Source organism: Diabrotica undecimpunctata, chromosome 10 (assembly GCF_040954645.1).
Source record: "Diabrotica undecimpunctata isolate CICGRU chromosome 10, icDiaUnde3, whole genome shotgun sequence".
Classification (NCBI taxonomy): domain Eukaryota; kingdom Metazoa; phylum Arthropoda; class Insecta; order Coleoptera; family Chrysomelidae; genus Diabrotica; species Diabrotica undecimpunctata.
In genome coordinates this window covers 28,423,702-28,438,586 of record NC_092812.1, presented here as the reverse complement: position 1 = coordinate 28,438,586, position 14,885 = coordinate 28,423,702, and the positions used below count along the sequence as shown (strand labels likewise).

The following is a 14,885-nucleotide window of genomic DNA, read 5'->3' as shown; positions in this document are numbered from 1 at the left end:
AACTAATAAGCACACCTCTATTAAATAGTGAAAATCTGACATCGTTTACTTTTCTTTTTGGAATTGTTCTCGTCAGTCCTGTTCCATATAAGTGACATATGAAAGTTTCTAAGGTTTGAAAAACTTCATTACAATCGAAGTCAGTTTCACCAAGTTGGATAAAAGCATCTTGATACTTATTACATTTAGCGCATGCGTCTAGAATTACTGATCTAAATGGAACGCGCATCATTATTATTTTAATATTTTAAAATAATGATGCAAAATTAATGTCCAAACAGAATTTGTAAAATTATAATTAACTAATGAAAAAAAAAATTCAATCAATTTGAAAGTTAAAAAAAATATTGAAAATATCTAAGTACAAAGTAAATTTCAAAACTTAAAAAATTGATAATTCCACTATTAAATTGATTTTTATTAATAATTATTTGTAAAATGTTAAAGGAATTCTCCAAATTGAATTTTACCTATTGATAAATAGAAATAATATACTTTGTATTTGATTATTAATGTAATAATAAATCAAATTTTTCTTATATCTGAACAACCATTATTTATGCAATATAAATTTAAAAACCTTTTTATTGTAATAAAAAATAAGTATAATTACTATTTGTTATACCAAAAATATTTAATAGTTAACATTATAAAATTACTTTAATTTAATAAAATATCAAATATCAAACATTTATTCAATTAAAAATTAATTCGTAAAATATTTATATTTAAGAAAAAAATGTGATTTGTAAAGTAAATATGACTTTAGTTTGAAAAAAAAACATTATCATAATATCATTTTAAAACTACAAAATATTCTATAAAAGATTCAGACGATGACGTAGAGTTTTATCAAATGTTTTAGAAAAGTTTTCCTAATTTTTTTTTCTTATCGGAAAAATCGTTTGAAAATTTTTGGAAAAAATCATTGTATAACTTACAGATAATTGAAAGGATTTTATAAATTAGATTTTACCTCAAAAAATTACGAAAATTTTCATTTACGGAAATTTTTTTGGAAAATTTTGAGGAAAACTCTACTTGACGCTTCTCAGAATAGTAACAGAAGTGAACATACAAATTTTCAAATCAATCGGTATAAAAATATCATAATAAAATCAGTTTGAAAATTGTTACCGAGACCTAAAATGCGCAGGCAAGTGGTACATTTGACCCCGTTTTATGGCTCTCTGTACCAACCCAGCTGTCCGCCCTTTTGGATTTAGAGTTTTTAGGGGCTAAATAATGAGCCATGAAAATGGCGGACATATTACTTATCGTTAATTTTTCCCCAAAAAATTGCAATTTCACCCCTGTCCGCCACCCCTTATGTATCCACTCTGGCGTCCGTCCTTTGGGATTTCGTCTGGTTATACCAAGATCTTACTCTGGGCAAATTTTCAGCCATATTATCGATCGTTAATTTTTCTGAAAAAAATTACAACTTCATCCCTGTATAGCAACCCCCTGTACCACGAGGGGCGTCCGCCTGTAAGGCAAAGTCTTAACCCAGTTACAATGAATATATTCCAATAGAGAAATGTCATATTACTGATCAGTTCAAAATTTCGGCTCTATCTCTTGGACTATAAGGAAGCGATAAGTGGTTTGACAGCATAATAACTGCTTGTGTAGTCTAGTTTTCACAGTGATTCTAGGCAACCTATTTGGGTGGAGTTTTGACTTGTTCTTGAATGAATTCAGAATCCAGCAGCCCGCTGAAGTATTGGATTTTTATAATATAATTATTTGACAACCTTTTGTTGGCCAACCACCTAGAGCGGAGTTGAGCCGAAATACATTGATTTCGTATGTTCCGTTTTAAATTCGTTCAATCTGTATGTATATACCATAAAACAGCTTATTATTTAACAGGTTGTATGCGGCAGCGACGGAAAAACCTACAGTTCCTCCTGTGATTTGCGGCGTTCTGCTTGCAAGCTTCAGAGAGATATTGTTCTCCAAGGTTTCGGTTCTTGTAAAGGTAAGCAGTTTTTAATTTAACAAAGATTTATTAGTAAGTATATGAAATACAAATTCTTTCTACCTCGAAATGCGATGGTCCTTCACTTGTTTCGTATAAAAGTGACCCTGTCTCGTAGTTATATGTCCAAATATCCAAGTTACTACGATATATAAAATTAACTAATGAAAACAATATTTTTAATGCTTAAAAGCATGATCAAGGCCAGTAGCTAATCATGTTATTTAGAGGTGAGTTATCGAGAGTTTTAATAGTACGCTAGAAAGTGAAGATATTCCAAAAGAACAAGCAAAGCTAAAATATGTAAGAAGTTGCAATATATATGTAAAGCTAGATTAGGTAGGATTTTTATCATCGTAAAATGTACTCATTTATGATACGCTAGAGCTTTTCACGCTTAAATCGATATTTGTCATATACAGGGAGAGTTTTTAGTGCGACATCGGTCAATAATTCCATTGTGGTACAAGATATGTACCATATTTATATACATAGATATGTACATATTTATGCAGAATCCTTTGGTAAGCATAGTTTACATGATATTACCAGCAACAACGGTATGAGAGTGGCACAGTTGGCAATGGCAAACAAACTAAGAGTTGTTAGTACGTGTTTTCCTCATAAAAATATTCATAAAGGAACCTGGATAAAACCTGGTACTAATAAATTTAATCAAATTGATCACATATTAATATCTAAGCGGTGGGCAACCTCCGTAACAGATGTTGGAACATATAGAGGCGCAAATTGCGATTCGGACCATTTCTTGGTTATATCGAAGATAAAACAAAGAATATCAATGGTAAGAAAAGAGAAAGGCGCCAAACAAAGAAAATGGAATACATATATGTTTAAAAATCCTAAAAAGAAGAATGAGTACCAGCAGAAAATAAAAGTAATATTAAATGAAAGAGGAGAACAAAACAACATTGAAGAAGAATAGAATATCATCAAAACGACAATTACAAATATGGCAAAGGAAACATTAGGTGAAACCTCAAGCCAAAGAAACGAGGAATGGTTTGACCAAGATTGCCAACAAGTAATAAATAGCAAAAATATAGCTAGACAGAAATGTCTACAAAGGGATTCTCGATCGAATAGAAAGGCATATGAAGAACTCAGAAAAGATGCAAAGAAAATATGCAGAAGGAAAAAGAGAGAAATGTTTAATAGAAAAATACAACAAATTACAGATTATAATAACAGAAGAGAGGCTAGAAAATTTTACAAGGAAATCAAGCAATGCACCCAAGGATACATAACAAGATCAACAGTTTGCAAGGACAAAAATGGGGCAATTATCAGCGAGAAAGAGGAAATAATGAAAAGGTGGAAGGAGCATTTTCAAGAGCTGTTAAACCCAGAAAAAGAACAAAACAAAGATGAAGAGATAATTCACCACACAGCAGAACAACTAGTTGAGCAACCAACATTGGAAGAAACGATACACGTCATAAAACATCTAAAAAATAACAAAGCACCTGGCACAGATGGAATAACTGCAGAACTGATAAAGAATGGTGGACATGCGCTATGGAGGCGTATCCATAAACTAATCGACCGCATATGGACACTAGAAGTCATCCCAGAAGATTGGAAAGTGGGAATCATACTTCCTATGTACAAAGGGGGGGACAAACGACTCTGCAAAAATTATAGGGGCATAACAGTTTTAAATTTCATCTACAAGATATTATCAGGAATTATATATAGCCGCCTGGAATCGTTTTCGGAGGAGATTATTGGTGAATACCAATGTGGCTTCAGACCAAAGAGGTCAACTATAGACCAAATACATATGTTAAGAGGTATACATGAAAAATGTGTTGAATATAACATACCTATTTACAACTTGTATATCGATTTCAAACAGGCGTTTGATGGAGTAGATCGACAAAAGATGTTAAATCAACTATCTATGTTAGGGATACCCAATAAGTTGGTTAAACTTATACGAATGACTCTGGAGGGTTCCAAAGCTATGGTGAGAATAGATGGAGATATGACGCAGGCCTTTGATATTGAAAATGGAGTTAGACAAGGGGATGCCTTATCAACAACACTTTTTAATCTAACTTTAGAAGCTGTTGTTAGAAAACTGGATGTAAACGGCTGTATTAATACAAGATCTATGCAAATATGTGCATATGCGGATGATGTTGCCATAATAAGCCGCAACAAAAGGGTATTGAGCGAAAAAGTCATAGAACTGAAACGAGAAGCTGTTACGTTTGGTCTATATATAAATGAAAACAAAACAAAATATATGGAGTGCACAAAATCGAATGAACATGAGAATCTGAAGGTAGACAACCATACCTACAAATATGCCTCCACTTTTCCCTACCTAGGCTCAATAATAAATGACAACAACAACATTAGTCAAGAAATACAAGCACGGATTCTTAGCGGTAATAAGTGCTTTTATGCATACAAAGACTTAATGAAAAGTAAGTTACTGAATCGTGAGTCTAAGCTGAGAATCTATAAAACAGTAATTAGACCAGTGGTCACATATGGATGTGAAACGTGGACCCTCTCAACCACTGATGAAAATCACTTAACAATATTTGAGCGCAAAATACTAAGGAAGATATTTGGACCAACCCAATGCAGCGATAGTTCGTGGAGAATTAAAATGAACCACGAGCTGGATGAACTAATGCAGAGCGCAGATATTGTCAGATTTGTAAAATCACAAAGACTAAACTGGCTTGGTCACCTAGAAAGAATGCCAGATAATCGAGCTGTAAAAGTAGTCCAGAGATGGAAGCCCCAAGGAAAAAGAACAAGAGGAAGGCCCCGTAAAAGATGGATAGACGACGTAGAGAGGGATCTTAAAACCATGAACATCAGGCAGTGGCGAAGGAAAGTATCCGACAGGGCAGAATGGAAGAACATTGTTAAGCAGGCCAAGACTCACAAAGGGTTGTAGCGCCATTAGAAGAAGAAGATGTACATATTTATATTTCACTCATAATTCTTGTTCTTATAGTATGAGGCTTTACATTACTATACAAAGTATTTAACAAGTTATGACTATTATTATTTCTAAATCCCTATAAAATCAACACATCAATATGTATAGTAATGCAAAACTCAATACTATAAGAACAATATATAGGGTGTTAAGATCTTAAGAATTAAAACCAATACGGCAACGTCGACGTCACAAGACACCAGTGAAGACAATAAAAAGACAGGAACAAGAATTCATTCCAATTCCAACATCGAATGTGAAAAGAACAATTATTCAGTTTATATTTTTATATATTTTGATTAATTATTACTTTAGTTTAAATACTTTAGAGAGCTCTTATAAAAAGAAGAAGGAAAAAAGTCGAGTTTAAGTTGTTTTGGGATGTTAATGGTAAAAAACATGATACCGAAAAGATTTTTTAGAATATAGAAAAGAGTTCTTATAACAGAACAGAACATCTGGATATAAAAACGTCAGATATTATCCGCGAATGATACTAGAACGGTTTTTGGTTATCGACATTACATAATTAGACCAATGTTATTAAACCCATTCGATTATACATGATTTTCATTAAAAATAGACTCTTCTTCCTTGCTGATAACCAGAAAAATAATGACAATATCCTCACACAGCTTATATCAGCTTATATAACAACTTTTCCTAAGTATACAGTAAAAACAGTAAGGATACTTATGGATTAAGGATTACAACTGTAGTCCTCAAATAATGTAATGTATAATACCACTTCTGCGACTAAAACGTCTTCATCAGACAGTGTTTTATTGTTATTGGTTGTGGTTCATATTTTTTCTTGTCACATGACCTATTTTGTAATTTGTTACGAAATTAATAAAATTAATAAATAGCTAAAGCGTACACGAATAACTCGGATGGACATCGAAGCCGGTCCTGTACGCCTGACTTAACTATATCAAACTAGAGAAAGCAGCAAATTTACTATAGTAGCAACAGTTTGTACAATTATCGATAGGTAAAGACTTCGTTATCATTGACATTTTCCCTCTCCACGTTGATACTGGTTTGCTATTATGTTCCACGAAGTCTTCCCTATCGAAGCTGTGCTTTCACAGCATCCACTGAGTGGAAGTACTCTGATATTAACACTTAATATTAGGTTTCTTGTTCTAACCAGCCGCCTGGACAACGTCGTAGTTAAAATCGTCGTACTTCGTCGTATATGAAGATGGACAACATGAAGGGAATGGCTGGCAACCACCAAACGAACTTAAGAGGGAACATTCTTTCTAACATCGTTTCTAAGATGAGACCAAAGTTGAGAACATAATTCCTCATTCCTTGGTAAACGATGGCGTTTCTTCTAATCTTGCAAATGATCAAATTGGGCCCACTGTACAACGACGATCGAGACGAAGAAAGCAGTGTGTTTGAAACCTTTGATATAGTTCTTCTGGTGATATCTTATGATAGTCGATATCTAATTCCTGTTTTAAATCGTCTAAGTCTTCCGCTTTCCTTACTTTCTTTGCCTTTCTTCGAGACTTAGGTCTGCCATCTGCAGTTTTGTTGTCGTCAAAGGAAGATGGAATTGTAACAACTCGATACGAATCAGAGCGACTAATAATAAAATCTAACGGATAGTGTTAAAAACCCATAGGGTGTCCCATTTAAAAAATTGTATGTTTTCTATACCACGTAGGTAGTACCCTGTAGAATTCCACCTATTTTCTAAGTATGTATAGAATAGAATAGAAATAGAAATATGCTTTATTGTCACTGAAAATTATTGAAAAATTTTATGGACAAAGCTAAAAAAATCAGTCAAAAAGTACAAAAAGTATAAAACAAAAACAAATATAATAAAAAAACAGAACAATACGATTTTAAATTCGTAAAATTATTGTATAAATTACATAATTTGTACAGACAACAACAAATGAGACAAATTGTAGCCACTGCTTGAGACACCAAAATGTAATTATAAATAATACTAATTTTGTTTCTTTGTTTTACATTAAGAAACTCGTCAACTGAATAATATGGTCTTTCAGAGAAATAGATTTTTGTCATCTTACGAAACTTAATGAAAGATGTTGCGGATTTAATTTCTCTAGGAAAGTGATTATAAAGTTTTTTTGCACTATATAGAATAGAATTCTTTACTAGCTGAGTGGATGGGATCGGTAAATAAACGTTACAATCCGAATTTCTTATGCAGTAGCCATGATCAGATCTATCGGGAAAAATGTTTAGATGCTTGCGAATCAAACAAACCGTTTCCAAAATAAATAAAGAGAAAAGCGTCAAAATTTCGTGATTTTTGAAGTAGGTCTTGCAATGAGTTGTTTGTTTGAGACCAAATAGATAACGAATTGCTCTTTTTTGCAACTTAAAACTAGTATCAATTGGGCCGCTGTACTAGAACCCCAAAATGGAAGCCCATATCGAAGATGGGGCTCGAACACTGAGAAATATGCCATTTTGACAAAAGATAAATTTAGTTCGTTCGAAACAGATCTTATTGCAAAGCAAGATGAGGCTAGTTTCTTCCTTAAGGAGTCAGTATGCAAGGACCATTTAAGATCGCTGTCGACAAGAATACCTAGAAATTTCACGAAATTATCGATACTGATTTGGCTCTCATTCAAAAGCAAGGGTTGAATGACTCCTTTATAAGATAATGCTACTGTCTTATCCACGTTAAAGCTAAGTAAGTTGGAGTCTGACCAAGCCTTGATTATAAGAAAATCAGCGGTTAGAATTGAATGAAGCGTTGAAATATTAGAGCGGCTACAAGTAATACTGGTATCATCAGCAAATAAAAAAATAGATGTCATTAATGAAAAGTAAAAAAAGAATGGGACCTAATACTGAGTCTTGCGGTACTCCACACTCAATGTCTTTACAACTAGAGTCGGGGTCTTTTATTCTAACCAATTGTTTCCTACCTACCAAGTAAGTTTTAAACCAATTCAAAGACACACCCCGAATTCCATAGAGAGTTAATTTTTTTAATAGAATGTCGTGATTTACGCAGTCAAAGGCTTTGGAATAGTCGCTGAAAACGGTAGCGGAGGAAAGGTTACTATTTAGTGATAGATATACCTCATGTAACACAGAAAACATGGCATCACTAGTACATTTATTAGACAAAAAGCCGAACTGATTTTGTGATAAAATATTATGTTTAAGGAGAAAAGGCATAAGTCGAACTTTTATAAGCCTTATAATAATTTTTGATAGTGCTGGTAACAAGGCAATAGGTCTATAATTGCAGGCATCAGATTTGTCTCCACCTCTATGTAGAGGAATAACGATGGCAGTCTTTAGGCAGTTAGGGAATGTACCTTTTTCAAGGGAATCATTTACTAGCGAGACCATGACCTCCAATACATTATGCGGAAGATTTGAGAAAATTTTAATAGATAATCCATCTGTACTACAGGACGATTTGCTTTTTATACTACTAATTGTTCGAATGAGTTCAGTTTTATCAACTGGTCTTAAAAAAAAGGTATCAGCAATGTTTTTTGAATTATAGAGATAGGAAAATGGATCTTGTTGTGGCGAAATAGCGAAATAGATCACATTAACAAAGTAATCATTTAGATTTTCGGGGTTAGGAAAAGAAAAGGTTTGATTCGCAACACTGGTTTTATTTCGAAAATCGTTTATTTTTGACCAAGTTTCTTTTGAAATATTTTTGGAGCTTGTTAGGCGATTGTGAAAGTAGGATTTTTTGGCTACTTTGAGTAGTTTTAGATAGCATTTTCTGTATGTATTGATATAATCAGAGATGGGGATACTGTCATTAATATTTTTAATATATAGCAGAGAACGCATATTCTTCGCAGATATGCGAATGCCTTTGGTAATCCAAGGTTTGTAATGTTTTGGCCTGATGTTTAATAGAGGAAATGCTTTATTAAAAATAGATACAACTCTATTTAGAAAATCACTAACGTTACAGTCGATGTCCCCGGAAGAAAAACTCCAGTCAGAAGTCAAGCATGAATTATAGAATTTACGAAAGTTTTGAGTGGAAAATGTAGAATAATATTTTCTACTTTGTTTCTAATAAATAAGATATTCTATACTATAAGGGAATTATCGACCGATATGGCACTAAAATATCGCTGCTGTTTTCATGATTTCTTTCTTATATAATATAAGCGAAAACATTTTCTCAAGTAGTGAGTTTTTATGCATTAAAATAGGAAATAATTTCATAATAACATCATCGAAAAGTTCTATACTTACATTCTTATAATATACATACCTAATTCATAACGAGTATTCCGTTCTTAAAATTTAATTGATTTTTTATTCATTCAATTCATATTGTACTTGCACATTTATATTTTAAAATTACCAAATATCGTGACTAATATTTTAAATGTTTCAGATGACATCCAAAGTACTGACTGGCCTTACAGCGGTGTTAATCCTCAACAATTCACGCAGCCAGACGAAATAAGTTCTCCTCTCTCCAAATCCACCCGTCACCTCCTGGTCCCGGATCCCAGATACTATTACGAAAGAAGCAGTAACGTCCATCCAGTATCATTTCCTGGTACTGACTTCGGTGGAAATGAGCCCAACTCTAACATGTTATACCGTAATCGTGGTGAGACACAATTATCCATTTTACGCTATAATCACTAGATAAGAGATAAAGAACAATATAAACACAATAGGTTAAATATGCTTTAAAATGTTTTTATTATAATTCCATGTTATTTATTTTACTCTATTTTAAGCTTTTATGCTACTTCTGCAAGTGGTATGTTCAATAATTTTTGTAATTACTACAGTGAGCAATCAAGTTATTAGAGCTTTATTTTTTATATAATAATCCTTAAAATACATGTTTCTTTACATTTGATTCTGTTGTAATACTTTATAAAACTTTCAAATGGTACTCACATAAAAATAGTTTGGATCACGGTGTTGTGTATGAACATGTAACTCTTTTTCGGAACTAATCTTTATCTACTGCGAAGGCTGTGTCGCCGTAATGATATATTAATAATTCATAGGTACTAACTAAATAACACATTTTTCGAGTATTTTACCTTAACATAAAGAAACTACTCAATCACCTAGGTAGATCTCAGCCATCCTAGTAAGCTGCTTTAAACTGCAGTGAAATATATCGCAGTAAGCACTTAAGGAATTATAATAGTTGCACATGAGAAATAGAGGAGAATTTAACATAAGATTAGATCTAGCTTGTGTATTTCTGAACGTAATCGAATTTCTCACTGGATAAGATGGAACGTTAAAATTTATTTGTCGAAGAATATCAGGGCAGTCAATGAGATTATGTAGTAGCTTGTACAGGAATATTAGGGAGGCATTAATTCGTCTAGATTCTAATGATACTACGTCCAAACCGCTACACAACTCACTATTGCTGATGCCCCTCTTGGGATATATGCCGTTAATTTTGAAAGACAAAAATTTTAAAAATTTACGCTGCACCTGCTCTATAAGTTGGATATGTACATCATAAAAAGGTGACCAAATGACAGAGGCATATTCCAGTTTACAGCGTACAAAAGTGTAATAAAGTAATTTAATTGCCTTAGTATTAGTGAGATTTCGACTATTTCTAATTATGAATCCATAAGATTTAAGTGCTTCTTTAACCTTTAAATTTACATTTTCAACAAAGGTGAGTTTATAATCAAATGTAACTCCAAGGTCTTTTATTTTTATTTAAACGTTCAAGTTCATTGCCGTTGATAATATAAGGATGGTATAAATTAGACTGTTTCCTAGAATAACTAACTACTTTGCACTTATTGGCATTAAGATTCAAATGATTTGCATTACACCATTCATGTACACGATTCAGTTCACTCTGCAAAAAATGACAATCATTAAGGTCGCTTATCAATGAATAAATCTTTAAATCATCGGCATAACATAAATATGGTGCAGAAATTGATTCACACAGATCGTTAATAAATAACAAGAACAATAATGGACCTAGATTAGAACCTTGTGGAACCTCTGAAGAAGCTAGGTACTTTTCCGATTTGTAACCATTATAAGCAACAAACTGCGTTCTATTTGACAAGTAAGACCTCATAAAAGTCACGGCATCCTCAGAAAGACCAAAGAGACACAATTTAGAATGTAATACGCCGTGGTGAATTCTGTCGAACGCCTTTGTAAAGTCAGTATATATGACGTCAACTTGACTTCTATTATCTAGGGCCGCTGAGATATATTGTGTGACCATTAATAAGTTTGTCACAGTGGACCGGTTGGAGACAAAACCATGTTGATATTGAGACAGCTGATTACGAGTGCGTTAGTAAATACGATTATACAAAACTATTTCAAAGACTTTCGATAGAATGCAAATAATGGAAATTGGTCTGTAGTTTTCTACCTGATCCTTTTCACCAGTTTTGAATATTGGGCACACTTTTGACTCCCTCCAGAGACTCGGATATTCCTTGTTAAGAAGACATAAATTAAAAATTTTTAATAGTGGCACACTTAAGGCACCTATGCAATCCTTAACCAAAAAGGATGGAATATTATCAGGTCCACACGTCATTTTATCTTTCAATTTCTTACTAGCCAAAATTATCTCAGACTCTAAAATAGGATAAAAATTAAAGTAATCTGCGTTAATTGAGGAAGAGTTAGCCTTGAAATTACTATCTGATGACAGAAAAACACTCTTGAAAAATTCTGCAAACATATTCACAATATTTTGTGGGTCGGAGGTAGTAATGTCATTATATTTCATCACACCAGGAATTCTTGAACTATTATTTTTCGAATTTACGTACGACCAAAACTTCTTGGGGTTGATGGATAAAGCAATTTGGATATTCTCGACATATACATTGTAGGCCAAACTGATTTTTGATTTGACAAGGTGTCTTAACCGTTGAAACTCAAGCAAATCACACTGATTTTTGAATTGTTTAAACTTTTTTTTAAACTTTGCTTTTAATTTGATGTTGTGAATGATATCAGCATCGAACCAGGGTGGGTATTTATGGCTAAAGTTTTTGTAAACTGGAATATACTTATTAAACACAGAAAAAATGGCTTATGTTTGCGTTAATTTATATCCAATAGAGTAATTTATATCTATACACAGCTTAGCAAGAGTTATTGCTTACAAATAACTGAAGTTTATACTCCAATCAGCACGTCCGAGGATCAAAACGTAGAACAACTATACGAAGCAATAACAACTTTAAGATTACACGATTTCCTTCTATTTATATATGCTCAATTTGCTTACTGACAAGCTCTAACACAAAATAGTATCTGATTTTCTTATTGCTGCGTCAACAATGTCAATTGCTCTCTCCTAGAATGTGAGTCCCTAACCTAATAAAAGTCGAAGAAACATATGAATATATTTAATAGCTCAATTATAAACTGTTTAAATATTTAAAAGAGCCAATTTTATCAAAGTTCTAATAATTCGATCAGTTCCTGCCTATAATCTATGTTATCTTTATATTATTATAATATGTCTTTGTGACCAGGTAATGAATTTGCTCCGGCTTACCGGCCGACTCCAGCTACCGTACGTGTTTTGACGGCCTTATTGGGCGATATCTGTTCAGAAAATAGTGACTGTGCCATTATGAACAGTCACTGTGTTAAAGGAGCCTGTATTTGCGTTTCCAACTACATCGAATCATCAGACCGACAAGATTGTTTGGGTATGTATATCACATTAATCACTATTATTATTATGCATTTTTGAATTTATCGGTTGATGTCAGTAATTTAAATTTACACTTTACTTGATTATCTTCTTCTTAAAGTGCCATCTCCTCGAAGGAGGTCAGCAATCTTAATAGCTATTCGTTATTTATAGTTTCATTCCCATAGATCTCTTACTGTACGTGTTTCAAACTTTGCGACCAAGTGGTTCCAATAAAGTACCACAACTATCTGAAACACGAGACGCCACCGCCCTGCACGTCAAGTAACTTAGATGTAAACGTCATTATATGATAAAATTTAAAATTTTACACAACGCAGTGGTCGAAATGTTTCCTTGTTCGAGCTTGTTCCCGATGAATTTGTTTGAGAAAATAATTTTTGAAATCAACCGTTACGTTTCAAAGCAATATGGGGATCGTTATATTCCAACAACGTATGAAGAATTGAAATGTTTCTTTGGACTTAATCTTATGAAGGGGCTAACGTATAAATGTGGTTCTAAAGACTTGGTCTGCAAGACTGCAAAATTTGATGAGAGATCCGTTTATCTCGTTTTCCATTTTTCGTGACAGATTCAGTTGGTTATGGCAAGTTTGCACATGGATGATAATTCCATTCAACCTAAAAAAGGTGAAACAGGATTCGATAAACTGTGTAAAATACGACCGTTGATAGATATTTTGTCTAAAACATTTCGTAAGTATTAATTGCCATCCCAAAATCAAGCCATTGACGAATTAATGGTAAAATTCAAAGGACGAATAGGATTTCGTCAATATATGTCACAAAAGCCGATCAAACGCGGATATAAAATTTGGATACAAGCAGACCAGTCAGAATATGTATCACAGTCTCAAAGTTATACCGGAAAGGTTGACAATAGAGATCTTGGATCATGTAGGGAAGCATTCTTCTTCTTCTTCTTGATGTGCCTATCCGTTACGAATGTTGGCGATCATCATGGAAATTTTTATCTTGTCTTCAGCAGCGGTGAAAAACTGCAAATTGGTCCAGATTCTGAGGTTCTTTAACCAAGATGTTCTTCTTCTTCTTGGACCTCGTTTTCCAAATATTTTTCCTTGAAGGAGAGCATATCTGGATTCATTTCGCATAATACGTCCGAATAATTGTAACTTTCGAGATTTGATGGTGGTCAGTACCTCTCTGTTCTTATTCATTCTTCTGAGGACCTCCTCATTTGTGACTAGGTCAGTCCACGGGATCTTAAGTATTCTCCGGTATAGCCACATCTCAAATGCTTCCAGTTTTCTGCACATATCTTCGTTCAAGATCCACGATTGAACACCATAAAAAAGGACAAAGAAGACGTAGCATCGCAGCATTCTTATTTTTGTACCAAGAGAGAGATTGCGACTTGAAGAAGGCCCCCATCCGATTGAAAGTGGATCTAGCTTTTCCGATGCATGCTTTAATCTCCTGGTTGTTGGTAGTTGGTTGGTCCTGTAGTGCGTTACTCTTTCTACAGGAGATTGGTTGACGTAGAGACCTTCTGTTATCATTTTCTTGCTAATTATCATAAGGTTTGTCTTCTTAACGTTTATATTGAGTCCATATTGTTGACTGTAATACGTGATTTTGTTCATAAGAGCTTGTAGGTCTTCTAGGTTTTCCACAAATACCATGGTGTCATCTGCATATCTGATGTTGTTTAACCGGTAACTATTTAGTAGAATACCTTTTTCAGTTTCCTGCAAAGCTTGGATAAATATTCCGTGAGTAGTACGTGATTTTGTTCATAAGAGCTTGTAGGTCTTCTAGGTTTTCCACAAATACCATGGTGTCATCTGCATATCTGATGTTGTTTAACTGGTAACTATTTAGTAGAATACCTTTTTCAGTTTCCTGCAAAGCTTGGATAAATATTTTTTCAGAGTACGGATTGAAGATTAGAGGAGACAAAATACACAGCCTTGCCTCACTCCACACATGATTTTCACATAGTCAGTGTGTTCACCTTCAACTCTGAGGGAGGCATCATAAAGTATATTATGACATATACTGGAGAAATTTATAAATAGAGGCGATACTGACTGGCGAATGAGTAAAGAAGGGCTATTGTATTTGCAATGGAAAAATACAAAACTTGTTCGTTTTGTTACAACTTTCACAATCCTGGAGATTGAAACAGTACAGTGAAAAGAAAGGAAAAAGACGGGACTTCTGTGGATATTACATGCACCCATTTAGTCAGGAATTATA

General features: G+C 33.5%; 1 protein-coding gene across 1 annotated transcript in view; it reads left to right on the top strand.

Annotated features, from left to right (window-relative positions):
• LOC140451849 (agrin-like) overlaps positions 1-14,885 on the top strand; it is a 714,345-nt gene that overhangs the window by 656,882 nt on the left and 42,578 nt on the right. Inside the window, exons 16-18 of the mRNA XM_072545755.1 lie at positions 1,876-1,984; positions 9,358-9,579; positions 12,479-12,658. Of these exons, the coding sequence (XP_072401856.1) occupies positions 1,876-1,984; positions 9,358-9,579; positions 12,479-12,658 (511 nt within the window). The remainder of the gene's footprint in view (positions 1-1,875; positions 1,985-9,357; positions 9,580-12,478; positions 12,659-14,885) is intronic.